This window comes from Perna viridis, chromosome 9 (assembly GCF_037379345.1).
Source record: "Perna viridis isolate PV_CMFRI_1.1 ecotype Kerala chromosome 9, ASM3737934v1, whole genome shotgun sequence".
Classification (NCBI taxonomy): Eukaryota; Metazoa; Mollusca; class Bivalvia; order Mytilida; family Mytilidae; genus Perna; species Perna viridis.
Window position 1 is genome coordinate 26,009,886 of NC_142453.1, and position 27,993 is coordinate 26,037,878.

General features: G+C 33.7%; 1 protein-coding gene across 1 annotated transcript; it reads right to left on the bottom strand.

Moving 5' to 3' along the window:
* Nucleotides 1–6,559: 6,559 nt before the first annotated feature.
* On the bottom strand, nt 6,560–26,207 carry LOC148607519 (endoplasmic reticulum chaperone BiP-like). Its single transcript, XM_088546443.1, has 6 exons — nt 26,130–26,207; nt 25,495–25,645; nt 20,455–20,934; nt 10,900–11,287; nt 10,301–10,447; nt 6,560–8,786 (listed from the first exon to the last, which is right to left on the bottom strand). The coding sequence occupies exons 2-6, from the start codon at nt 25,596–25,598 to the stop codon at nt 8,070–8,072; spliced, it is 1,836 nt and encodes a 611-aa protein (XP_088402569.1). The 5' UTR covers nt 25,599–25,645; nt 26,130–26,207; the 3' UTR covers nt 6,560–8,069.
* Nucleotides 26,208–27,993: the final 1,786 nt, after the last annotated feature.

The following is a 27,993-nucleotide window of genomic DNA, read 5'->3' on the forward strand; positions in this document are numbered from 1 at the left end:
TTTTCAGACCCTTATATATATATATATATATATATATATATATATATAAGGGGCTGACAATTCCAAACGATGTATGAACTGTCAAATTTGCGAAGTAAATGTTTTATTGTTTCCTCAGCGGGACTCGATCTCTTACCTCTGTGACATCAATGGCAACACCACCTGCAACCCAGACCCCTCGGCCAGCTAGGCTATACAAAATATAGCTTTCGCTGACCGCGTCATTCTTCCTCGTAGGGTTAATCTAGGGCTGTTACTTAGTACACGATGTATGGTAGTACGGGACAGTTCATTTAGATGTTATTTTGTAGGATAGAAGATCAAATTAACGATACATGTCACAACAAATCAATATTATACAAACGTCTCAGCATGTGACGAACCTATTTGCTACACTGCTTCAACGGAGCATATTGATACAGAGAAGATAAAGCAAGCATAGAAGGGTCGGGAAATACCCAACGATGTAAGAACTGTCAAATTTGCGATGCAAATATTTAGTCGTTCTCTCCGCGGGACACGAACTTGTACCACTGTCATATCTATGACAACACCAACTGCAAAAAGTCCAGCGCCAGTAGTTCAGATAGGCTTAATAAAATATACAGCCCAAAAAACAGTTTGCTGGAGAATAAAATACAAAAGGAAAAAATAAAATAAAAATGAAGGATAAGAAAATACATTAACAACACAATCAAAAAGCAAAGCGCAAAATCAGACTAAATAAATAAATTTAAGAATCTTTGAATAAAAACATTCTTCATCAACCTTCTGAATAAAACTACCACAAAAAGATCAGAGTATCGAACAACAAAGATGAATTTGTAGTAAAAAGAATCGATTTTGAGCATCACATTGCCCTTAAAAATACAATTCCCGAATGAGAAACAAAGTAAATTATCAAGGGACTTTTACATGTTTTGCATTTATGTTTTTTTTTTTTTTCGGTTTGAGCAAATACTTTAAATCTTAAATAAGATAACAATTTAACGGCCTATGCAGCAAATCAAATTAAAACCATATCCCGACTCTATATTGTATATTATGTGACATGCACATAAAAAACTTATAAAAATGTAGAACCCAAGTAAGCTATTGTTGAACACACGATACGCAAACACTTCCATCTTGCCTTTAAACGAATACTCTGTGCGTGCGTTCAAACGGACGCTCCTATCGTGCTTTAAACGAACGTTTCTATTGTGCGTTTATCAAGCGTTTAAACGAACGCAAAACGAAGTGTAAACGAAAGATAAAAGATGCACGAACGCTAAAATGGGAAACGTGAACGTTTCAAGGAGTATACAATTGCAACATGTCTCATATACATGTAAATATTTTACAATGTCGATTTTGAACAAACATCAAAGAAAAAATGAAGTGTCAACAGAGTGAATCGGTCGCGTAAGCGTCCTCTTTTATCTACCGTGTAGTTCATATTATGTCAAATATAGGATAAAAACATTAAGATAAACTACATCATTGTCAACAAATTTGTAGATTATGTAGACCACGAGCAAGATTATGATGTCTACCGTGAAACTTTAGAAATGATGACTTAATCTAGTTCTAATATAACATATCTTCGTTCAAAGAGATAAGGTGTCAGAAGTTTCTTATGATGCCAAAAATTCCTGTAGCTCCGATATGATATAACGTAACGTAAAAATAGTGTCAAAGATACGGTAAAATAAGACAAATAAATTAAAAGTCGTCTGCGTATAGGGTTGGTGTGCGTAAAATAAAATATTTATTTTTTAACACGGAAAACAGACAACAAAGAACATGAAATAACTAAAACCATACATACAAAATAACAAAAGCAAATGAGCAACTCGGACTTCACTACAAACTGGGAGGATGGACCAAGTGCACCGGTAGGGTAAGCGTCCTTTGCTTTTCTAGAAACACCCGCCCAGTTGCTCATGCAAATTCAAGTCTGGGGAAGACAAACGAGGAAAGGAAAACTATGACACGTTGAATAAATCAGTCTTCATGGCGCAGATGTATACACCATAACGATCCACGAGTTCATGATGACGACCATAAAACTTCTTGAATAAATCAACGAAATCAAAAGATTACAATAACCATTTATACATAATCGTTACCGATTAACCTTTTTTTGCCAAAATGTATTTAATTTGCCAGCAACTCATGCAATACTTCATCAAAATATGTTATTATTTGAGATCCAGTTATGAATGTACCGTAGGTAAGAATATCCATAGTTATTTTTGGATTAATTATGTGGCAATTATCTATATTTAAAGGACGGGTAGACCAAAAATTTTTATACCAAAAATTTGACTATTGTACATTTTACAACTGTCTTTGAAGTAAAACTGTTTAGGCTGGTTAGGCTTTTATTTTTTTTCAGTTTGTTTCTTTTGTGATTGTTCGAAATCATTTGACGCTTATCCTACCACTGCACCTGGTTCATGCTCCCAGTTTTTAGTGGAGTCCGAGTTGCTCATTTACTTTTGTTACTTTCTATGTATTAGTTTAGTTACTTTATATCCTTTGTTATGTATGTCTGTTTCCCATATCTGGTCGTGTCTTGTCCCTGGATTACCTCCCCCCCCCCTAGAATCTAGGCTGCCTTGATTACTCTTTCAATATTACGTTTCTAAAAGCATAGGTGTTTGTTTTTTCATCGAGATACACTTCGAACAGTGTTTGCTGTCAAAATATTCATTTTACAACATCAAATAATGTCCTTGCACAGGCGCATCTACAAGAAACCCAAAAATATTTTAAATCTAAAAAGGTTTCAAAGGTGACTATGTTATCAAGTAGCAGTCTTAATAAACATGACATAGGAAGTGATTCATGCCTGTCATAAACCCTCTGATTTCAGTTTGGTTTCTTTTTCAGACGCGGTTATAGATCACACAGATTATTTTAGATTTGGGGGTTGCATTTATGCGATAGTTAATATAAACTGTACGTGAAATTAACACTTTGCAAGAGTTATCGTTCTTAATTTGGTTTCATTTGTTTGTTTTAGTGGGGGGATTGAATTGTTGTTTTATCCAAAGTACAGATCTAAATACAGAAAAGCCTATTATCACATAAAGATATAGCATAAGTTAACCGAAAATCATTGTCTGACCAATGAGGTTATCTACACCATAGGTAGCATCTGAATTTTATATGGACTGGAACTTTATATCTTCAAATGTTTTGCAATTGAATACAAGTTCAGCAACAGACTGTCTGTATTGGTTTGACTTTGTTGCTTGTTGGAAACTTCAGTTTTGTTAAAAGTAATTTCATTTTGAAATGATGAAAACATAGCAATATGTTCTATTTTACTGTTATTTACATATTATTAAGTTTGTTTTTGATGATGTTCATGATATTTTTATTTCGGGATTTTTGTTTTAAGTAAAAATGATGAAAACGATTGGTACTGTGACGAGTACTTAAGGCATTCCAACGTTTTCATTTGTGACGTATCAGTTGATTGTCTAGATCGGCAACAAACATTATGTTCTCAATCTACGAAACTATATGTTATCATATAGATATCACATTGAAACTGTGAAGATCAAAGCACGGTTTGTGACGGAAGTTCTCGTTTTATATGTAAAATTGGCTTTTACCATAATACAGGCGGAGGTGCATTTATGTCAATACTCAGTCGTTTACCTCTTTCCAGTAAAGTTTTGTGGTGTTCATCATGAACTCTTTGATCGTTATGTGTATCCATATGAGCCATGGAAATCGATTTATTCACCGTTTCATAGTTTTCTTCTTTCATTTACCTCGGGCATGGCTTTCTATGCACAACTCGGCTAGTGTTGATAATAATGAAGGGGACACTTTTCCTGTTGATGGATTATGCTTCCTCTGATTTCGGTGGAGTGATTGTTTATTTACTTTAGTTTCTTTATGTGTATTACTTTGGTTATTTCACGTGTATTGTTGTGTGCGTCTTTTGCCTTTCTAGTCATTTTCCCTGGATTGTTTGTGACGTCAGTTTGAATTGTTTCTAGAGGTTAAACTTGAGTTTAGTACGTTTAGATGTGATGATATTTGTATGTAAACAATTATCTGAGGCAACAATGAGTTTGATAATGGCACAATCATATACTAACATATTCTTGGTATTTCTCAAGCTATAAAAGTAGAATCCATTCAATTCAATATTAAATACGGACCATTATGTATATATGACAAATATGTTCTTAAAAACTCGAAAGATGGACTTTATTAATTCCAGAACCTTATAGATATTCCAAATACTCATATTCAATTTACAATGAAATACAGAAGTCACCAAGATTTCTTAAATCTACACAAGTAATTAACATTTAAACAAGAGTAATCATAAATCTAGTAGAAATCAAAAGAGTGTGATTTAAGGACAAAGACCAGACATGGAAAACAGACAAACACAACAAAGAACAAATAATAATAATAATAATACATGCAAAGTAACAAAGGTAAATGAGTAACTCGGACTCCACTAAAAGCTTGGAGCATGGACCAGGTACAATGGCATTTCTAGAAACACCCACCGAGCTGCTAATAGAATACTCAAATGCAATCTAAAGAGAAGAATAACAGAATATTCACTGAGATGCCTTTGAAAGAGTATTTTCACAAGTTTTCATTATCTATATAGGTGTGCATTATTCCATTCGATTCTATCAAAAAAAAAGTTTTAAAAAAGATATAATATAATTTTAAACATGTTTGCAAGTACTTTATGTGGCTGTATCTGTATTTCTTTGCAGATTCTCTACTTTCTTACTAGATACAACCTGAAGTTGTCCTGTCGAACGCTTTCCGGTTGTATAGCATGTGCCTTTGTTCACACTAGATTCACTTATGAGGAAGCAACACTAAATTGTGAAAGCTAAATGTTTACAAAGCCTACATGTAGTTGACCGAGCCGTCTAGAGGTTAGAAGTTAGTGCTTAGACAGTGTTGCTATAGATATCTGAGAATAGATCAGGTTCGAATTCATCTGATAAAACAGCAACCAAATCTGCTTTGCACTGCATTCATGAGATGTATCTTATATAAAGTTGATTATATATGCAAATGCATCAACACCCAGTATTGATCCTTACTTTGCATGCAATATGTTTATAAAATAAAGCACATCAGACTTCTTGTTTGTATATATTTCAAAGTTACACACAAAGGTACTGCGAAATAATTCAATGTTTTCAAGGTAACGCAACGATATCTAGATAAATTGACAAAACCGACTCTAAAAGCCTTTTCTTTGTTTTTCGTTTCGTTTTTTTTTTTTTTTTTTTTTTTTTCGTTTTTGTTTTATATTATTTGGATTTGTGTACATGTACCAATTCAAAACTGATTAAATACTAAATGTGAATTTCTGATCCATTTTTTTTTCATCCCTTGAAAATGAAACTCGTTGTTTGGAAACGGTATATAAATCAGATAATGACATTCAGATTACTGCTCTTGAATGGTAATAGCTTTTCACAAGGTTCGAAGTTCAAAATTAACGAATTCCACGGAACGTTATATTAATATGACATGTGAATGTCATTCCATTTTATCTTGGCATTTGCACGAATACATTGTTTTTCACTAAACCATTTTAGGCGCGTTAAGTAAGCTGGGCATGTTTATCTGTTGTTTTTGAATTTTGAACCAGCTTACAGAAAAAGTTAGTACTCTCTAGGGATAGGTAAAGCTTTTATTTTGTCTTATTTGTTATAGTGTTTGTATTCTGTTTCGATCTCAAGAGTTTACGCTGCTCACAAACATGTTTATCCCCGCCAAATAATTTATGTGCCTGTCCTAAACCAGGAACATGTAGTACTGTGGTTGTAATTTTTTAAGTTTATTTTTACTCGTTTGTGTTTTTTTTTAGTTTTGTGTATAAAAGGTTGATTTTCGTCATTCACGATTAGTTTCACTTTGCCACGGGACTTTATTGTATGGTTTTTGCCCACGATTGAAGATCGTATAGCGATCTATAGATGTTTAATTGTTTGTTACCTGGTATGATTTGGTCGACTGCCTGCTTGGCAATCATATAAATATAATTTTTATAAAAACTCCCCATTTACACTATATACAACACTATATTTCCCATCCTGCATTGCTCTAATCCTCGAACTTAAAAGAGAATTCCCCATGCCCCATACAAAGATTCCGATCCTTACCAGAGTCGCACAATATTTAAACTGTTATTTTAAGTTAACCGTTATGTTTTGTTTTGTTTTGGTTTTTTTTGGGGGTTTTTTATTTTATTTTGTTTTGTTTTGTTTTTTTTTTGTTTTTGTTTTTGTTTTTGTTTTTTTTTTGTTTAAACAAATAATTTCTCCATCCACCCTATTCTCTATTCGGAAATTCACTATCTCCGTCATCCTTCTATGTTCCCATCCTTTTACCATAAAATGAAACGTTTACACCATACGATTACTGTTACACTGAAACTATAAAAAATACTGTGGTTTGTTTGTCAAGTCGTGGTTCAAAACGAGACGAAAGTTGATATTATTTGTTGCATCATATGACAATTTAATAAAAACCCAATTTAGAGTATTTGACTATCTTGCCTGAAATCGTTATTCTTCTAATCCTGGCATACTTTATTTTCATCTTTAAATTATCACATTTACTGAACATATCACTACAATATTCTAATCTCATTGGATAATTTACAACTAATGTTTTACGAGTCGATGAAACACATCTTTGAGCTATGCAAATTGGCCACGTCAACAATTAGATTGACTGCATTAAAATGATCACTTTGTATTGTCTGCTTTGTTTAGTTATATCTAGAACAAAATAGCGGTACAATATGAAATTATAAGAATTAGATGTTTCATTTTTAATGTTTCATCGGCGTGTTAAAGCTGTGAATGCTCGCACATTTAAGCTACGTAAAAATGCGCGACAGTTAACGATTTTACACGCTGATGGAACATACAAAATAAACCATTCATTTCCTAAGAGATATATCTTGTTTGTGAACAATAAATAATGGCATTCCAGATTGCGAGAGGAGTATCACATGATAAGCCGATTCTAAGAGAGAATTTGTTTACCAAAATAATTAAGTTGCAAGTCCGGAAATAATACAACATTCAAATATAGGTTACAGACCACCAATTCAACCAATGAGCATTTGGAACGTACGCAAAAAAAGTCCTATGCAGAAATTACCCCTATTCCTCATAGTGCTGTGAAAAAAGTTCTCATCTTATTTAAAAAATTTAAACAGTTTCTGAAAGGAAAAATAATTCTCTACATTTTATAGGTGCATTTTGCTTCTTGTGATGTGAAGCCTAATCTCCATAATGGTTTCTAAATATACCCCTATTTTGTGAAAACACTGGGATTTCCCATGCTATTTATAGACCCTTCACTTCCGGTGACCAGTACTGCACTGCAAGTCTGCTAACCCCACATGCCATTCTGAGGATTGTGAACTGACATATGCAGAATCATGCTGATATATAGTCCTCTGCAGGTTAAAGTTAAGGTAAAATCCAGAGAAGTCATTGAATATTGTGAAATTAGCATAGAAGCCTATGGGAAGTGGAATTAGTGGTTTCTAGCCTATAGTTTTATTGCGTAATGTTTTCCAAATTGGCTTAGTTATTTCGGTCTGAGGCTAGCCCTATTGGACTGAGGCGTAGCCGAAGTCCAATAACTCAGCCAATATGGAAAACCTTACCAAATTGTACATTTATTGACTAACTAGGCCAAATGGATTTTAATCAGTCCAATATGATGTTTTGGACGGGTAAAAGAAGTATTGGACGGCTATATCACGTTTTGGCGCACTTTTGTATTTTGTATTGCATTGACAGTTTTGATCATATTTAAGTCAATATTCAAATGTTAGTCAATAATAACGTTTATCTAGTTTTAACAAATTGTCGGTTTACCTAGGTTCGAAATACATTTAAACTGACATAAAGAGACTTCAAAAGATTCTCTTTAGGCAAGTTTCGTTATTAGCAATGTTCTGTTTAGACAGGTGGTTATGTACAAATTAATATACAAATTTCTTGACGCACAATCAAAATGTTCGTAACTGTAAAATTATATTTTTATTTTTCCACTCAGTGCGGACAATGTTGGTGAAATATATCTTGCAACTCGTCGCACAAATGTTGCAAGTATTTTGCAAAGCTTGTATTTGGGTGTTTAAGGCCATGAACATCTGCATTCAATTTAGTACGTTTATCAAGCCACTTCATTGTTTGTGTGGCAGCATACTGAATTCTATAGACAATTTCTTCCAGTTTTGATCTAGCGCGTTCTTCTAATATTCGCTTTTCGTGTTTAATCCAGAAATCATTCACAATCTTGCGTTTCTTGTTAATTAGATCAGGAGGCATTTTATTCAGTCCCCCCTTCAATACTAGTTTTGCGGTTGGTTTATAGCTAAATACGCTTGGGTATGAAGCGCTTACAGTTATTATCCCATTAACATCAATTTCGAAATGAACTACAATTCCCCGTCGATTGTTAGTGTCTTCCACAGTAAAATGACCAAGATATACATTATTTTTTACATCATCAGAATCACCACGGTATATTTTGACCAACGCATTTTTGCCACCAGCAGATAAAGAAAACTCCTTTTGCGTTTGCATTGGTATATTTGAATTTTTCAGAACGACTTTGGAATATTTTCTGCCCTCTGTTTCTATTCCAAGTGTATATGGATATACGTCAGTTAGCGTTATATTCTTTTCTTTCTTTTCTAAAATACTCGCTTGAATAGTAGCCCCATGTACAACTGCCTCATCTGGATGATCAGATTTGTAGGGCGTCTATAAAAGAAATGTTATTTTGGAACCCAGTACAATGGAGCTTTGAATAATGTTTTTGAAAAAAGGTTTTAGAGGTCTGAAATAAGACTTTTCGTATTAGACACTTAGCCTTATAAAATCAGACAGGAGGTGATTCATGCGTATCAAACACCCACCGAATTCACTTCTATCTCTGGTTCATAATCATCAACTGATGAAAAAAAAACAGTCTTACGTTTTCATTTTGTTGTTATACTTTTTAGATAAAAAACATATAGATTGTACATAAAACTGGCATTTTGCAAGAGTTTTCGTTCTTGATTTCGTTTGATTTGGATGATTTTAGTAGGAGGAAATGTACAATTTTTTTAAACGTGCAGATCTGAATCATTATCGTTATGTGCATGTATACCATACGTAGACTGAAAACCCATAGATTATTTGGTGGTTTTTGCTGAACAATGAATCACTAGTAATGTCTGAATTTTAATGTGGACTGGTACTTAAATCACTTAGTAAAATGTAAAAGGATTATTCAGATATAATAATATTTCAATTACAATATTATTAATATTAATAATATTATCAACATTATAATCACATTTCACATTAAAAAATACAATCAAAAATGTTACATGTAGTACGCTCCCAAAGGGCGCGTTCATGGTTGCATTATCAACTGGGTCCTTATGTCGAAAAAAAAACTTCATATCCGGTTGAGTCCATGTAAAATCAGAAGCATCGTGGCTGCTTCATTCTCATATAATCGTAAATGCAATTTAGAACAACACCAGTTCCAGAAAACCTTTGCTATCTTCAATGATTAATGCATATTGATATCATAGCTTTCGGAGCTTGGACACACGGATGTTTACGAACATGACGTTATTAGCATATCAATACAAGACAATTCGACCAAAAGACATTTCAGAGCATGACAAGTTAAGGATGCCGTACTCTTTAGCCCATAGACATTGAAGAGAGTGTATTAATTTAAGACAATAAAAACCGTTATGTCAAAACACATTTTCCCATTTTGGAAGTTATTAAGAATAACATACTATATTAAGGCTGACAAAAAATATGAAAGGCGTTTTTAATTTATGTTTTGTCGGGAGCGGTTAAGGTTTCACATTCCTCATATCATGTTGGAGGCATGTGATTTGCCTATAGAAACGAGCGCCGTGAGGTTCAACAGTCGTGAATTCTCATGTATAACCTTGCGATCATAGTACTGTATGCAAAGATCTTTAATTTACGTCTAACGAGAGCTGGAGAGACAATTTGTAGATTTACATTTCTAATGCTTTTATTTAAATAAAGTTCGCAAATGCATACGTTCATAAGACTATAACTCTTTGTAGAACTCTAGAATGACACGACCACCTCTGCAACATTATACTGAAAAACATCTGTAAGTTTGAATACCTCATCCTGCAGATTTGTTGCTTAAATGTGGCAACTCGTCAGTAGAATGGTATAAATAATATTTACACCTTAAATGTAAAGGGTTAAATGAACATTAAACTGCTTACCCTTTTAAACGTTTTATACATCATAGAGTAAACAAAGGGAATCTCCGAAGAACCTCCAACAATAACAACTTCAGTAATGTCGTTGGACATATACTTTGATAATAGCAGTGCGTCTTTTACCAGATTAAAGATGGACTGCAGCAAATCCTACAACGATGCAACGGTTGTAAAAGTACGTGAATTATCATACTTTATTTTACATTAAGATCAATTATCAACAACCAACGAATCAACAGAAACCTGTCACATACTTATAAAATTATGAAAATACTCCCTCAGCAGTCATTACATTCTTTTACATAAATGGAAAACTGCGCTTATTTTAGATATTGGTCATATATTTGTTATAAGTATTTATGTTTATTGACCTAATGCAATATGAGGAAATAGAAGCAAACCAAAGACGGCAATTTGCACTTAAATCATAAAGACAAATGATAGAATTAACAACAAACATATGAAAAATAAATAAGTAGAAATCAGCCACTTGTAAAGGGTAAAAATACAACTAAATACAAATAAGATACACGCAAAACGTGATAAAAAAAAACAAAGGGAGAAAATTTGAACATCATTGCTCAGAATAAAACGTTATATACCCTGCATATTTCTTCAAACTGAGATCTGTTCAATTCCATCTGGAACCTATCCTCAACATTATCTACCATCAATTCAATAACTACGGAACTTGACGAAGACAGTCTCAACTTCGCTCTCTCAGCTTCTTTTTTAAGTTGATGACCATATTTCACTTTTGAAAACAGTTTCCCTTTCGTCTTACTATAAACTTCAACAAATTTATCATATATTCTATCGGTAAAATCTTCCCCTCCTAATGTTGTATTTCCCACGGTTGCTTTGACTTCGTGGAAAAAGTCATGTATTTCTATAATGGAAACATCAACTGTTCCTCCTCCAAAATCCAGTACACATACAATATGATCGTTATCTGCTTTGTGGATAACTCTACCTAACGCTGCCGCTGTTCTATAAATATAATTAGATTATTTAAAATTTGTATTTAAAGATTTGAAGCGATTAAAATATCAGTTTAGCTTTAAAAAAAACAACTGTATTTATATACTTGACCAACAACGAACAAGAATAAATCAACAAAACGAGAGAGTCCTACTTCGCTGGATAATTCTTCGTTGTTGCTGTTGTTAGGTTTTTTGTATGTAACTTCCCTGAACACCTTTTATTTAACCCATTTTCCGAAAATTATTAATGCGAGGTTGGATCAAGGATTTCAGGAAATATCAAGATTTCATACAAACAAATCAACTTTTCTTTCCAATTTTTGGGGAATGGGGCGTTCGCCCGGCATGCCCGTCCTTCGATCAGCGCCTGAATGCAGTGCTTCACACGTTGTGTGTTTAGACTCGATAGTCTGTATGGATATGTATAATCAGATATAATACTCGTAACTTAATTCATGTATTTTTACACTTAAGTACTAGTATTCAAAAGGAGATAATGTGCTAAAATTAAGCGCATTTGTGATTTAGTTTCTCGTATGGGGTCACTTAGCATTCAGAAAAATCATGGTTTGAAAACAAAAATTTTTAATTATTTTCGGAGAAACATGTAATGTAGGCAGTTGGATATTAAGACTAACAGACGTGTATATGTAGTATTAATAGGAAAGTAACAGTAAATGAAACGAAATTCTAAAGAGAAAATAATGTAACAAGAAGTATCTTAAATCAAATAACAATGGAATAGTTTTTACATTGAAAACATCATTGAACATTCATTTGATTTTAGGGAAGTCAAGCTAGTTGTGCGGTTTTTTTTTATCGTACTTCAAATTATAATTTTGTGTTGTTTGTACAGTACTAATATCAATACCCAATTCCAATGTTTTTGTTGAAAAGTATTATAAATAATACTTTAGACACACATTTGTTTTAATACAATATCTCAAGTCTCGAGATATGATGTGGGGCAACTGCCTTGCCATTACACGTTTTGAAAGTAACCTAACAAGTAAGTTGCCTTATAGTGGCATTTTTAAGTAGATTCTGCACATGGTCATAGAAAGGGACAAAATATCCCGTGCTTCATAAAATGTGTTTTATTCCATACTTTTACATATCCAATTAACTACATAACCTCTTTCAAAATATGACACTTATACAAAACTGTTCAAGTTTAAAAAACTATAGATACATGTATATAAGACGCACTCAAGCCTGAATGCACTCTACAATATTCGGGTTGATAAAATACTAGTAGCTGTGACTTAAAATATGCATTTTACATTTACTATCGCAGTGATGGAGCCTGAAGGGGTGCGGGGTTTGGAAACCTTTTTTATTGGAAAAACTTGCTAACTTCATGCATTAATAGCCTTGTATCCCGCATTTTCTTCCGTCTACCCTCCTTTTTATCACTGCTGTTGCATTTATCTGCTTATCGGAAGTACTGCACAGAATATAAGATTTAAAATATTGTGTTATTGTTGATCTCTAATAAAGATATGAACTGTCAATGTGCTCCGTCAAAATAGTGGAAATCTCTAATTTGACGGAATCACCGTAAACGAACGTAACTCAACGAAACTCGCCCCAACATAACCTTATGCGACAGACCGTGAAGGACGGGGGAATTACTTATAATTAGTGCAGATAAAAATCGTGGAACCATTCATATCTGTTTCACAGTTCATAGCGTTATTAGAGATCAACATATCAAATCTGATTCTGTGCAATTCTTCCGATAAGCAGACAAATGCGAGAGCAGGGGTGGTTAAAATAGGGAGGGTGGACAGGAGATAAAGCGGGATACAAGGCTATAAATAGCTTGTTTTAGCTTAATTATGCATAAAGTTAGCACACATTTCCAATAATAAAGGGATTCCAAAGCCCGGACTCCTTCCGGCTACGCCACTGCGAATGTTAATGCAAACTGCATATTTTAAGTCAAAGATATTTAGTTACAGTCTAGAATTAGTTACTTATAAACCCGAATGTTGTTCAAAGTTTTGGATAAGTGTCGTATTTTGAAAGATTTTGTAGTTAATTCGTTATGTTGTATGTAATAAAGCACATTTTCTGTGAAGCACGGGATACATTGTCCCTATCAATGACCTTATGCAAATTCTAAAATGCCGCCAGAAGTCAATTTACTTGTTATGTCACTTTTTAAACGTACAATGGCAGGCAATGTCCCCACATCATATCTCGAGAATTGAATTATGGTATTTATACTGTTCCTGCATGTACAAACAACACAAAATTATAATTTGAATTACGAAAAAGTGAACGTGCAACTAGCTAGCTCTTCCTAAAATCAAATGAATGTTCAATGACGTGTTCAAAGTAAAAACTATTCTATGTTTTGTAATTTTATTTTTGTTGCACTATTTTCTCTTTAGAGTTTTGTTTCATGTACATTTGCTACTTTCCTATAAATATGACAGGTACATGTCGTTTGTTAGTCTAGGTTTCCAGCTGCCTACATTACACGTTTGTCCGAAAATACTTCAAAACACAATTCTTGTTTTCAAACCTCGATTTTTCTTAATGCTAGGTGTCCGTATACGAGTTACTAAATAAAAAATATGCTTAATTTTAGCTTGCTCATCTCCTTTTGAATACTAGTACTTGAGTGTAAAATAAAGTTATGCATATCATACCTGCATATACATATCCATGCAGACTAAAGAGTATAAACATATAACGTGTGAGGTAATGCATTCAGACGCGGATCGAAGGACAGTCGTACCGGGCGAATGCCCCATTCCTCAAAAATTGGAAAAACAAATTTTATTGGCATGAAATCTTGATTTTTCACAAATGATACATCTAAATTTATGCAGCTAAGTATGACTCTTTCGTTTTGTTGATTTATTTTTGTTCGTTGTTGATCAAGTAGTTCACGCTCATCACAGCTGAAAATTGTAATTTTTTGTTCTTTTTTCTATGTTATTTTAAATGATTCCGATAACTATAAGACCTTAGAAGTATACATGATGCTTTCGGGTCGTATTTTTAGGGGGAGTTAAGGGATAAGCCCCAATACACATGCGCATGACGTCACATCCGAAGGCCATAGACAGGAAATTACCGGTAGGGGAGGTATCCGTAGGTTTCCTCATTAAGTATCCTAATTAGTGTCATTATATAGTACGTTGTAAACAGATAAGTATTAAAAGGGGGGTGTATTATGACAAGATTTACCCTTTCTTTTTTTAAATTGCTTTTTAATTCTACATTTTCACTTTGAATAGATTTTAAATTTTGATTTAAATTTCTTTGTGTTCAATGGAATCTGCAATTTTAATAGATGCCTCACGGATTAGACAGATGTTTGAAACTTCCCATTTTACTGGTGATTTCAATAGCCCATGTGTTGATTTCTAACCGTTTTTATTGTGCTTTATGAATACATTACAGGTGTAAGGACGTGTTGTGCAAAGTTTACCTCTCGGATATTAATTTTTATCCTTTTGCAAAAATAAAAAGTAAAGATTCCCAATTAAGAAATTCAAAATACATTTAGCTTATTTTTTTTATTCTGGTTATCTAATAAATATAAGAAATATTAAAAATCTATAAGAAAAATAAATAAAGCTAAGAGTTAACGGGCGACGATTAACATTTTAAAGTTTCCTCCCCTTCCATAATCCTAGCGATACGTATTTCTACGTAATCAAACGAACGGTACGTATGATATTATTAACTCAATTTTCAGTCTAATAAATAAAAGGCCCAGTTTGTAGATGCATTGCATAAATTTTAATTATAATTTCAATGAAAACGAAATGAGTTCAACTTAGTTTGAGTATAATTTCTACTTTAATTGAGGTCATTCAACATAACAATACAGACGACCCCTATTGGTACGTCCGCTCGTTCAATTTAGTGGAAATCTCTATAGTGAATAGCAGTAAAAGAAATTATATCAACTTTACCTCTGACTACATGTACAGATTTCTGAAACATTCAAGGGGTTTGTGCAATGTGTCCTTTATCATATGACAGGTATTAAAAAATGGTCATATCTGTGGTTATATGCCATTAATGCAACCAATAAGCTTTTAAAAGGTACGCACAAATAGTATGTTTTTCCTCCACAAGTTTTTTGTACACTTGTGTTATGTTGCTGTGGAAAAAAGTGAACATCAAATTTGTATAAGTGAGCCTGGTTTCGGTAAAGAAGTATATTTTCTACATGATACGGTTGGTGTAACTTGTTGAATGAAATATATTTGTATGAGTTCTGCATGAAGACCCTCTTTTGTTAAAGAGTAATCAAGGGAACCAAGAATGTAGCGGAAATCAAAAGAATGTAATCCAGGGACAAAGATTAAATTAAATTAAAAAGTAATTAAAATAATACATACAAAGTAACAAAAGTAAATGAGCAACTCGGACTCCTCTAAAAACTGGGAGCATGGACCAGGTGCACCGGTAGGGTAAGCGTCCTCTGCTTTTTCTAGAAACACCCCCGAATGCATAGGAATTCTCGTTTTATTTTTAGCTAATTGTTTTCTCGGAGCCGTTGTCTTACTGCAAGGAAGTAACTTTTCAGGACTCTTAGTGTAAATATGCATCTTTTAGGTGATCTACAGTTTGTTTAGTTTAACTTTAAGGTAGAAGCTTCTTAACACATTTTATACTGCAATCTCACTATTTGCACAAGTAAAACATATTGACTGTTTCTTCGCCTCATTCTTTTATTCCTTTTATGTGAAATCAAGACACTATCTTTGTCTATGAACCAAGTGAAATTAACATTGGAGCCTATGGGAAGTGACATTAGTGGTTTGTAGCCTTAAGCTAAAACACTATAATTGCTTAATCCATGAATTAAAGTATATCAAAATTCGGATTACTGAAACAAATGATAAAATAACAAAAATAACTTTACATTGCCGAATTAAATACCTATGTTAGGCTGCAAAAACGTTAAGGTAGAAAAAAAAAGAAATGGAGAGGAGAGGAGAGGAATCTCATGTACATATATTGAATGTACCATAAACTGCTAATCAGTATGTTAAATTATGTATGAAGAAGTATATAACAGATGTCTTTAATATTTACATTTTACGGTTTATAGTCGAAAAATTCATAATGTTATAATGAGCAACTAAATGGATATTTATATCCAGAGACTTTTGTTTTATATAAATCCAGTATGTTAAACAAATTATTAGAAAGATGCAAAAAAATACACTAAACATTATAATCAATTTAGATTTTATCTCCAATAGAGAAGAGATAAGAATATCATGCCGTCCGTTTATTTCCCATTGTGGAAATTGCGTAGACTTCTTGACTAATTATTGCTACCAATAGTTAAAAACCAAGGACCTTATGTACGGGACAGCTCGGAACTTTAACAGTTTCTAAATGCCAACAAATTTCTTATGTACTTATGACATCACAAGCATGTATATAAGCATATTCAGTAATGAACTTATTAATGCGGCTGAAAACGTTTACTTTGAAACGACAAGACTTTTGAACAATGAAATCTTACTTTTAATATAATAATTTGTTCTATTAGACTTAGTTCTTAACACGATGTGCAATGAAGACAGCCCCTAGCCCTGACATATGCGACATACAAGCGTAAGAACACATTAACTTGATGGTGAAAAAGTTCCCAAACAAGCACAACATAATTGGTTCCGAGATGACGGCTTTATTGTCATTAATGGGTCTTTTGGTCAGCTTCAAATGTTATTGCTACATGTAATAAGAAACTGAACTATTCAAATTTATTTATACGTTATCTAAATAAATCTCTTAGTGAAAGTGCAATTAAATACAAATGAATAGAGTAAAAACCTTACGACAGTTAAGATTTATAATTAGTCCAATGTGCCTTAATGCATAATCGTAACAGCTTTAATTCATTAAAAAGTTACTCAACTGCAAAATATACAGCTTGTTCTGCCCACCAGCAGAGCGTGTGCTCTCAGACTTGAGTCAATAAAAAATTAATAATAAGTTATATTAACATTTGTAACAAAATACTATCCAACATTACACACAATATCTTATTTGTTACGAAAGCATTGGTCTTGTATAATTAATGACCATGGATGCTTTTACTATTTGAACAACCACTAAAGCAGACTGGTCAAACCTTAATAATGCATATCTTTCATGGACAATTTAACTATAGATATTACTCCATATCACTTTGTATCTGTTGAAGATAAAATCATCACATGTATATACCGTTCTTTAAATATGCATCTTCTACATAATACATTTAATTACAAAACTGATTAATATATCCACTATATGATCGAAAGCCAATGCAACATTCGTGAAATATACTTGTTATATGTGTATATATATTACAAAATACATTCGATTTCACTTAACTACAATCATTCATCCGCCGATAAAACTTTTGTCCCTTAAGAGTTTCTCAATGATTGCAAGCTAGAGCGTGGATACATTATACGAAACCGGAAAAACTGCCCAGGCTGCAATAGAAATGGGGCATTACAATCTTGATATTTTCGGACGAAGTTAGATGGAGATCATCTGGAGCGGTCATACTATTTTCAGAGCAAACTCTACTGTATTCTGGACCACCAAACGGGGATGACAACTATCAACATGGAGTAGAAACCTCACTCCACATGAAGGCCAAATTGGAATCATGTGGGTGAAAGAATTATCGTGACAAGATTTAGGTCAAAGATACAAAAAAGTGGCAGTCATTCAACGCTACGCTCCTACCAACGTAGCAGAGGAAGAAGACAAAGAAGGGTTTTACAACCAGCTCAAAGCTATCCTAGATTGAACAACACTTGGAGCATCTTGATTGTGATGGGTGACATGAAGCCAAAATTTGAAAAGATAACACAGAGGGTGAACTCATCACGGGGAAGAAAGGAATTGGTAACATCAACAAAAATGGAGAACTCAAAATGCAGATTTTTGCTCCCAGAACGAACTGGTCATAGGAGGTACGACGTTTCCATTCCCTCACAAGGATATACACAAAACAACCTGGGTATCTTCCGAAATGAAAAATAAAAACCAGATAGACTACATTACAGTCGCCGGGAGATGGAAAAAGAGCATGATGAACGTTAAAGCTTATCGAGGTGCTGATACAACATCCGATCATCAAATTGGGGTGGCTGAATTTAAGATCAAGATTGCCAGGGCATCTCGACAAGAAGCCGAAAGTATAACATAAGGAAGAGGCGAAGTAGGCAAACAATGGGAAAGATTAAAATCCACATATAATATAACATGCCATGAAGAAGTTATATTCTCAAAGAAAGAATACAAGCCATGGTTATCTGACAATACGATCGAGACAACTGAGAAGCGTAGGTCTATTAAGATACAACTTGACCAGGTCAAGACAAGGTTGCAGATAGAATGGTTGACGAGCGAACATATAACCATTATGAAAGAAGTAAAGAGAAAGGACCAGACAGGATAAAATTAAAGATCCTACAACAATGCGCTCGCTTCAAAAGCAAAGAATGCAATGAACAGAAATGACACAAAAACTGCGTACAAGATCACACGCCAACTGACAGGTAGAAAGACCAAAACATCCAAACCAGTGAAAGACAGAGATGGCAATGTGATAACAAACCTAGATCGACCACTTTTAAATGGAGAAGATATATCAGATGCTCCTGATCTACCTCCTGGAGAAGACCTTGATGTTGATACTGACCCAATCACGAAGGATAAAATCATAAAAGCCATACGAATATGGACTGGAAAAGCCCCAAGCCGGACCAGATTTCCACCTGAGGTATTGACGATCAACCCAGAAAAAACCTACAAAATTTCTATTCAATGATTGATTGATTGTTGGTATTTAACACCCGAGCAGCAACATTTCAGCTATATCCAGGCAATGAACATGAAAAAGATGATAAAATAAACATGCAATGATGATGAAATGAACAATAGGATGAGACACAAGGATACATGTAATGGGGTCGACAAATTTTGATTGCAGGTTTTCCGTAATATAGACTAACAACCCTAGAATGTCAGAACTACCCAATACCAGCCCCTGAGACACACAACCCAGTTGCTCTGCCAACCACCCCCCCCCCCCCCCCCCGCGCCAAGGTTCTGAGCACTATTTAGTTGCCGTTTACGACAAGCTTAGCGCTTCTATGGGCCTATTCTTTTCACACTCGGACCAGCACGGAGCCCTACAACACCTTGCATGAGCTGTTTGAAAACATCTGAGAAACAGGGAAATACCTGAGGAATGAAGTTTAGGTTATATCATTAAGTTTCCAAAGAAGGGCGACCTGAGCAACTGCCAAAAACTGGAGAGGAAATCAACTACTCTCCAAATTCCGATGTGGTCGATCCTGTATTGACCAAATTGCTACATTACGGGTCATCATCGAGGAGTAAATAGAAAGGCAATCACCCCTCTACATAAACACTTTGGAATCCCTGTCAAATACTACAGATTATCCAAGGACAAAAACACCAAATGCCAAGTCAGCCAAAATTCAACACTCTCACCATCCTGCCGTGTCTCTGTCATCCCTTATTTTCTTTCTAAGTGTGCAAGAATTTTAATTAGATATAATATACAATCATGGATTTACTCATAGATTGCTTCTTGCCTAATTGATTTTGGGAGGATTTCATTTTTTTATTATTTTTTACTCTTTACCAGATAATTGCTAACCCAATTTTATCTTTTTGGTGTATAGACATGTTCTAAATCCATATCCACATCAGTTTCAGAGGGGAAACATTATTTTGGTCACAAAGAATTGAAATATTTGTATATTATAGTGGCTAAATACAAGAAACTGAAGTGAAAAAAAGTCCTGATTTTGAAATTCCCGTCCCATTCTTTAGAACAATGTCATTTTTAGGAGCGGGAGGGGATGTAAATCTATTAATGAATTTGTTTTGGTCTTAACAAGGATAACATATCTCATTATCTGAGGTTTACTTTCATATGCACTCCCTTGATATTTATACAACATTTTCCATTTATTGTTTATCATAAATTTGACTGAAAAAAAAACCAAAATCTGCCATATTCCTTAAAAAATGAATATAAGTCAATTGCTATTGAAAAAAAGTTATTTAGCAACATCCCAGCCTTTAGTATAAAAATGGTCATTGTCTTTCAATAGTACCCTTTACATTTTCTTATTTAAATGTCAAACTTACGGTTCACTTAGAATACGCAGAACATTTAGCCCAGCAATCTTCGCTGCATCGATTGTTGCTTGTCGTTGTGCTTCATTAAAATATGAAGGGGTAGTTATGACAGCCTCTGACACCGTTTTTCCTATGTATTCCTCTGCCATTGTCTTCATTTGTTTTAGAAACAACGCTGTTATTTCTTCTGGGGTCAAAAGGTATGTTTCTTTAGACGATACTATCTTTATATGAGGCTTGTTTTCAATATTTATAATCGAAAATGGATAAGCTCTCATTCTGCGCTTAACAAAAGGATCATCACCTGTTCGACCAATAAACCGTTTTATATGGTATATTGTTGTAGTGGGATATTTCTCTGCTATCCCTTTGGATATTTCACCTATCAGTGGCACACCATTTTCCGTAAATGTGATGTATGATGGTGTCTTTTTATTGCCTAGTTCGTTTGGAATGACATGAACAACTCCGCCGTGTATTATTCCTACTCTGTTATAAAATAACAAATCATCTCTATATATTAAAACATGATGAAACGTGCGATGTAGGGCTTTGTTGTCGACATGTCAATATTCCAACTGTTTTACCAATCGGAACTACTCGGCTATTTCCGCTACACTAAAAAATAGCTAGAAAGGCTGAGGTGTTCCAATTGTCTGTTTTACATCAGAAATGTTCGTCTTTACAACACAATTATTTAAGCAAAACAAATATGTTACATAGCTGAAAATTACAAGAATGTGAACCTGGTGGGTTTCGTGTTACTAATGTTTTTAAAACGTCGTTGGATTCTTATTTAACATGGTTTACACTAACAGGGAATTTTATGCAGACCTATACAGAATGATAAATATTAATTAACATTAGAAAATTAATCTGATCGCTTGCTAAAATATAAATGCAGTCTTGTCGTGGAAGAGTAATCAAGGGAACCATGGGTATAGCGCTAATCAAAAGAATGCAATCCAGAGACAAAGACCTGTCGTCGGTTTCACAAACAGTCGTAAGTGTGAAATTGATCGTAAATCATGACGTCACAATGCTATTTTAGTTTATGACATCATTACTTACGATTCACTCTACACTAACGACTTTTTGTGAAATCGAGACCTGACATGTAAAACAGACTTACACAACAAAGAACACAAAGTAACTAAAAATCATACATACCATGCAACAAAAGCAAATGAGGAACTCGGACTCCACTAAAAACTGGGAGCATGGACCAGGTGCATCGGTAGGTTAAGCGTCCTCTGCTTTTCTAGAAACACCCGCCGAGTTGTTCATTAAAAGGCAACTCCCGGGTAGACGAAATAGGAAAGGAAAACTATGACAAGTTGAACAAATCAGTTTTCATGGTGCAGATGGATACACCATAGCGATCCACGAGTTCTTGGTGACGACCATAAAACTTCTGTAGTGATGACTTCAATTTTGTAGCAACAAAACCCTGTTCCAGAAGCCTAGCGCGATACAACAAGTCTGCGTAGTTTCGGCAAGCTCTAGAATAACGTGCGAGTTGTGATATGAACACTCCATACGCAGGTGCTGAAGGGATGTTGCCACAGATTAAAGGAAAGTTGAGAATTCTTAATGAAAAATCATCACGTTTGTCGTAATGTTTGGTCAGTAGTTTTCCTTTACCTTGATTTCTAAGTGAAGGTCAAGATATGAGGCTGACCTCACAGTGTCACAGTGTCTGTAGTATCCTTTTTCTCAAGTTCTTTGGGGTAGATGCGATGTATTAAATCCCCAAAATTAGCATTGTTTAAAGATAATACGTCATCTATATAGCGGAAACGATAGCTAGCTAAACGATATTGTTTCTTTCGGATTAGACCAGCTGTAAAGACACCTCATAAGAGTGAGGCAATAGGTCGGCAAGTAGAGGAGCACAATTTGTTCCCATTGGAATGCCGACCGTTTGCTGAAAACTGCGTCCACCACACTAGACAAATATGTTGTCGATTAAAAATTCAAGCATTTTGAAAACATCTTCTTCTGTATATTTTGTAGATGATTTGGAATAATTTTTCACAAAGTATGAGGAATCTCTACCAAGAACTATATATTTGTATCTAGGGGTATTATTATTTTTTTTTTTTTTTGGTTTTTTTTTGGGGAAAAACAACGATGTATAATGTTTTTGAGTCGAGATTTTAACTGAGCATGGGGAATAGAAGTATACAATGTTGAAAAATCATAGGTTTTAATGCTATTATATTGTGCTAATAGTTTTGAACTGATTGTTTCTAAAAGATTTTTCGAATTTTTCAGGATCCACATTGTGTTAATACCACTACGGGAGTAACAAGTATTGTGGTAGGACTGCAAACCTTCTTTGACAACTGTGAGTATATAAGTTAAAAGTTTTAAAAGAGGTTTGATGTGGTGGTACATTTTGCAGATCCAGCTATGTAACCTTGTTGTATGGATTCTTGTGGAGTTTAGGAATCGAGTACATAGACGGTAAATCACAATCATCGTCCTTGGTAGAGAGACCAAAAGAGGATAGCACAACTTTATGGTTTTCCACAATCTCTTCTTTGGAGAGTACAGTAGCAGTATAGGTCTTATCACTGCTGTTATTTTATACGTCTACCTTTGATAATCAACATTGGATGTAAAACGTTTTGCAGACAAAAACAAAGTTGTTTTAGGTTTTGTCTGCTGGTACGACAACATATTTGTCATGTATAGTAGACAATGTTTTTGCTACATCTGGGACTTTGAAAACTGACGTAGCATTGGCACTCATTGACCTACTTAAAACTTTCATTCGTTTCAAAAGTAAAGACCTCACGGCCTTTAACCACTCTGAAATCAGGATCAAAGAGTAGGTCATGATGTCATAATTAAATTGTAGTTTTGAAATATTTTGCCCTGACCTGAATAAAACAAAGATTTTTGCATATCTCGTAAACTAAAGGCAAAAGTATGTCAGTGTGTATATTAGTATCAGAAAGCTTCTGAAGCTTTAACAAAAGAGAGGAAAATCAAAATATAACCTAACATCCTTAACAACCCCGCAGTTTGATTTATGTAACTCCTTACGGGGCGCCGAATGGGACCTGATGTTTTTTTGTATACGTCATAAAAAAATCATTTTTGTCGTACACAACTATCTTACAAAATTAGTCTTTGTCACGACAAAATTCAATTTTGTGTCACAAAAGTCAATTTTTTGCCACAAAAATCAATTTTATGAGACAAAAGTCTATTTTGTGGCACAAAACTCAATTTTGTATCCAAATTTGTATGCAAATTAGTTTATAGAATCTTTTGGATATGCAAATGAATTCTCTGTCTTACGATTTTGTAAGAAGACCTACTGGATATAGTAACCGCAGGTCTAGCAGGTTTCTGATTACTTCTAGCAAGGCATATGATATGGTTGATGCGCCATTCTGCACAAGTAAGTCATACTTTATTTTGGTATTACTTACTTTTGCAGAATAGCTCATCAACCATATGATATGTCCTTGCTCGAAGTAAGCAATAAAGAACCCGCGGTTACTTTACCCAATGAGAAACATTACAAAATCGTGATGAGAGAATTCATTTGTATATCCAAAGGATTCTGTAAACTAATTTACATACAAAATTGAATTTTTTGTCTCACAAAATTGATTTTTTTACCACAAAAGTGAATTTTGAGTTAAATTGCATGCAAAAGTAATTTTATTATGACAGAATTCGATTTGGAAGAAACACAAAGTTGAATTTTGTGACAAAATTCCATTTGTCATAATATTTCTCAGTTTTGTTTGCAGATTAGTTCGAAGAATCCAAACTAAATTAATTTGTATACAAAATTGACTTTTGTTCCCCAATATTCAAATTAGGTAACAGAAGTCTGTGATACAAATATGAATTTTGTCATGACAAAAGTAACTTTTGTCCACTGAAAGATTATTTTGTATGACAAAATTTCAATTTGTAGTATGTAATAAATTTTGTTAATCTGAATCAGTTTTGTTGAACAAAATTCACAATTGAACAAAAAAAAACACAAGAGTCCCTTTCGTCGACCCGTAACTCCTGAATGGGAGAAGTCAACGTTCCTTGTACATTTAGGTCTAACCAATCATATATGAGGCAAAGGAAACTAGCTTATCGCTTTTTAAAAGAAACATTTGTGACCAAAACATTTCAAAAATTGGCATTTTTCGGATTTCATTTTTTTCTATTGAAGGATTTTGTTTTTATGTCAAGCCATTAGATATGATTTTTCCCTAATGATGAATGAGATTCAGAAAATTAACGACATACACTTTTGTACATTTTGTCAATTTGATATTTTTTTTAATTACAATTTTTCATTGATGCATATATAAATTTTGAAGCAAATGCTTTAGAATAGATACTACGAAAACACCTGCGATCATTCTACAGCATCTACAATTAAAACATAATACTTGGGGAAGTATAAAATTCAGGTGGATAGGGAGAACTGATAGTTATATACAAATTGTGCTTTATATGTTTTGATACTAAACCAGTCAATGTATATCTGAAAACTATAGTAACTTTCGTAACTGACAATCTTCTCAAACTAAGTGAAGTGCAATTCGATTAGACAATCACATTTAAAATTGTATGAATATAACGACAGAGCTAAATAACACATATATCATCTATTTGTTTTTGTTTCGTTTTTTGGTTCGGTTTTGTTTTGTTTCTTCATTTGTTGTTGTTGTTGATGTTGTTGTTATTTATTTTTTTTTGTTTATTTGTTGTTTGTTTTTTCTTATCAGTTTTCAAATCTGTTTCTTTTTGGAGATTACGACTAAATGAATGCTACGATTCGAAAAATACCTTATAAATGAAGTTCACAGTTCATGACCTTATTTTATGTTATATAATGTATCATTTACAAAAATAAAGAAATGTATGTAAGCCTTCATTCAATAGGTTATCAAGATTTTCCATGATTTAGCTTGGTGTTATTTTTTTGCTTTTTGAATTGCAAAAGTGTTCAACAAGTCTATCACCGCCAAGATGTGTGGTCTGTGCTTTCACCCTATACTTTAAGTATTATCTACTTACCTGATAAAGGTGGTCCCTAAGTCGATTCCAATTATTTCTTCAGCAAAATTTCCAGCTACATGTAATAGGCAGCACATAACTAGCTCTGTCAATTTGATAGCCATTCTTGAACTTGATTGCAAGACTTTTTTTTACTGATTTTGTAAAATGCCTTGTAATAAAAAAAACATCAAGCACACTAAAAACACTCTGCATGTCTTGTTTTGTTTTCATTGTTATTTTATTTTTTATGTTTCTTGAGTCTTTCGCTGCACCTGTGTATAATGATGTTTTGGGGCAAAATGCACCCTGTCCTGTGGTACGAGGATTTTCTCGTCTCATTGAAGACCAATGGGTGGCCTTGGGCTAACATTTTCATTCCGCTGGGATTGCTGTCTCCTTGACATATTCATCACCCCTATTTTCGTTATAATAAACCAACAACAATTCATAAAAACAACAACGTACATTCTAACTGCTTATATTATCAAATTTTAATTTACACTTCATAATTTTAGCAACCTCTTCAAAACAGAAAGTGCATTTTTCAACAGACGGTGACATAACAAAGGGAAAAATAAGTGTCACGCTTCTCGTTGACATATTCCTCTCTTATGTGGCTGATTTTACATCTGATATTATGAAATATTACATACCTTCTTTCTGTGCTCAAAACTTTATCAGAATTGAAAGTAAGTTTTTTCCTTCGCTACAGAAATATGGTTGGATTTTCCAGTGTCTCTATATATAAAATCATGTAAGACAAAAATTGAAAAACGATCGCTTACGTTATTTTGATAAGTTAGGTATATTTACTTTTGTATTCATTGATTATTCGATTGTATTTATTGATATTTAAAAGTAAATGCAGTTATTCTTTTGGTAATAATTTGGAACAATATAATTATTTAAAAAAGATTTGTGTATAGAAAGCGGTTTATCTATAGGTACCCTATATACTCATTTGAATCATGTATGACACGTCAAATCCCTTGTAATTTTCAAGTCTTATTTATATATACAAGTCATTTTAATAACAAACTTTATGCAAACGGATGCAAACTTTTATCATGACTGCTAGTATTCATAGAGTCTCCCTTTTGGAGCCTTATTAGAAGTAAAATTTGAGTCTCCCCTTTTGAGCCTCATTAGAATCCTCTACGATTGGTCAGTTATAAATATCATCTGTTAACCACGCTAACTTGTGTAAGAGAAAGGAGGATCGAGTTACGATTTTCACACCGTATTTGTATATTTACCCGCCCTCCTTCCCCTTCATCATCCGGGCATATTGATGTTTTATATAATTTTGTCTGTATTTTACTTTATTGTCATGGGGGAATTTTTAACCCCTTTTTAGGCCAAGGGAATTTTTAACCCCTTTTTAGGCCAGGCTTATATTATGTTGTCAGATGTATATATAGAATGTAAATATTTCATGTTGTGATTTTATTCATGTTTGATGTGTCTACAAATTTTTACGATTTCAGTAAAAATTTCGCAATTTTCATAAGCGTTGGTTTTTGTACGCCTTTGGTCAGTTGAAGGAGGTTGGCATAAATATATATAAATCAATGTAACAAAAGATGCTGTTGTTTGTTGATGAACAGGAAGTGAAATGTTCATGTTTTGATAATAGAACAAAATATGAGGAGGAATGAAGCTTAAAGATGCAATTTTGAAGAAGACACTTGCACTTGGTTATAGACAACAACACATTCATGTCTAATTCACAGCATGTACCCATTTATCATAAACATATTCATACATTATAGTACTTAACTTTGCACATGTGCAAAAAACAGAAGTTCTTTATTACAGTACTTTGTACGTCTTGTACCTAGATACAAATATATAGTTCTTGGTAGGGATTCCTCATACTTTGTAAGAAATAATTCCAAATCATCTTCCAAATATACAGAGGAAGATGTTTACAAAATGCTGGAATTTTTAATCGACAACATATTTGTCCAATGTGGTGGACGTGTGTTTCAACAAACGGCCGGCATTCCAATGGGAACAAATTGTGCTTCTTTACTTGCTGACTTTTCCTTCACTCTTATGAGGCTGCCTTTATAGCTGATCTGATCAGAAAGAAAGAATATCGTTTGGCTAGATCCTTTAATCTCAGTTTCCGCTATATAGATGACATATTATCTTTAAACAATCCTAATTTCGGGGATTTGATACATCGCATCTATCCAAAAGAACTTGAGATAAATGATACTACAGACACTGTGAAGTCAGCCTCATATCTTGACTAACACTTAGAAATCGATGGTAAAGGAAAATTATTGACCAAACTTTACGACAAACGTGATGACTTTTCATTCAGAATTGTCAACTTTCCTTTCATCTGTGGCAACATCCCTTCGGCTCCTGCGTATGGAGTGTTCATATCACAACTCATACGTTATGCAAGAGCTTGCCGAAACTACGCAGACTTTTTGTATCGCGCTAGAACTCTAACAAATAGGCTTCTGGAACAGGGTTATGTTGCTACAAGATTGAAGTCATCAC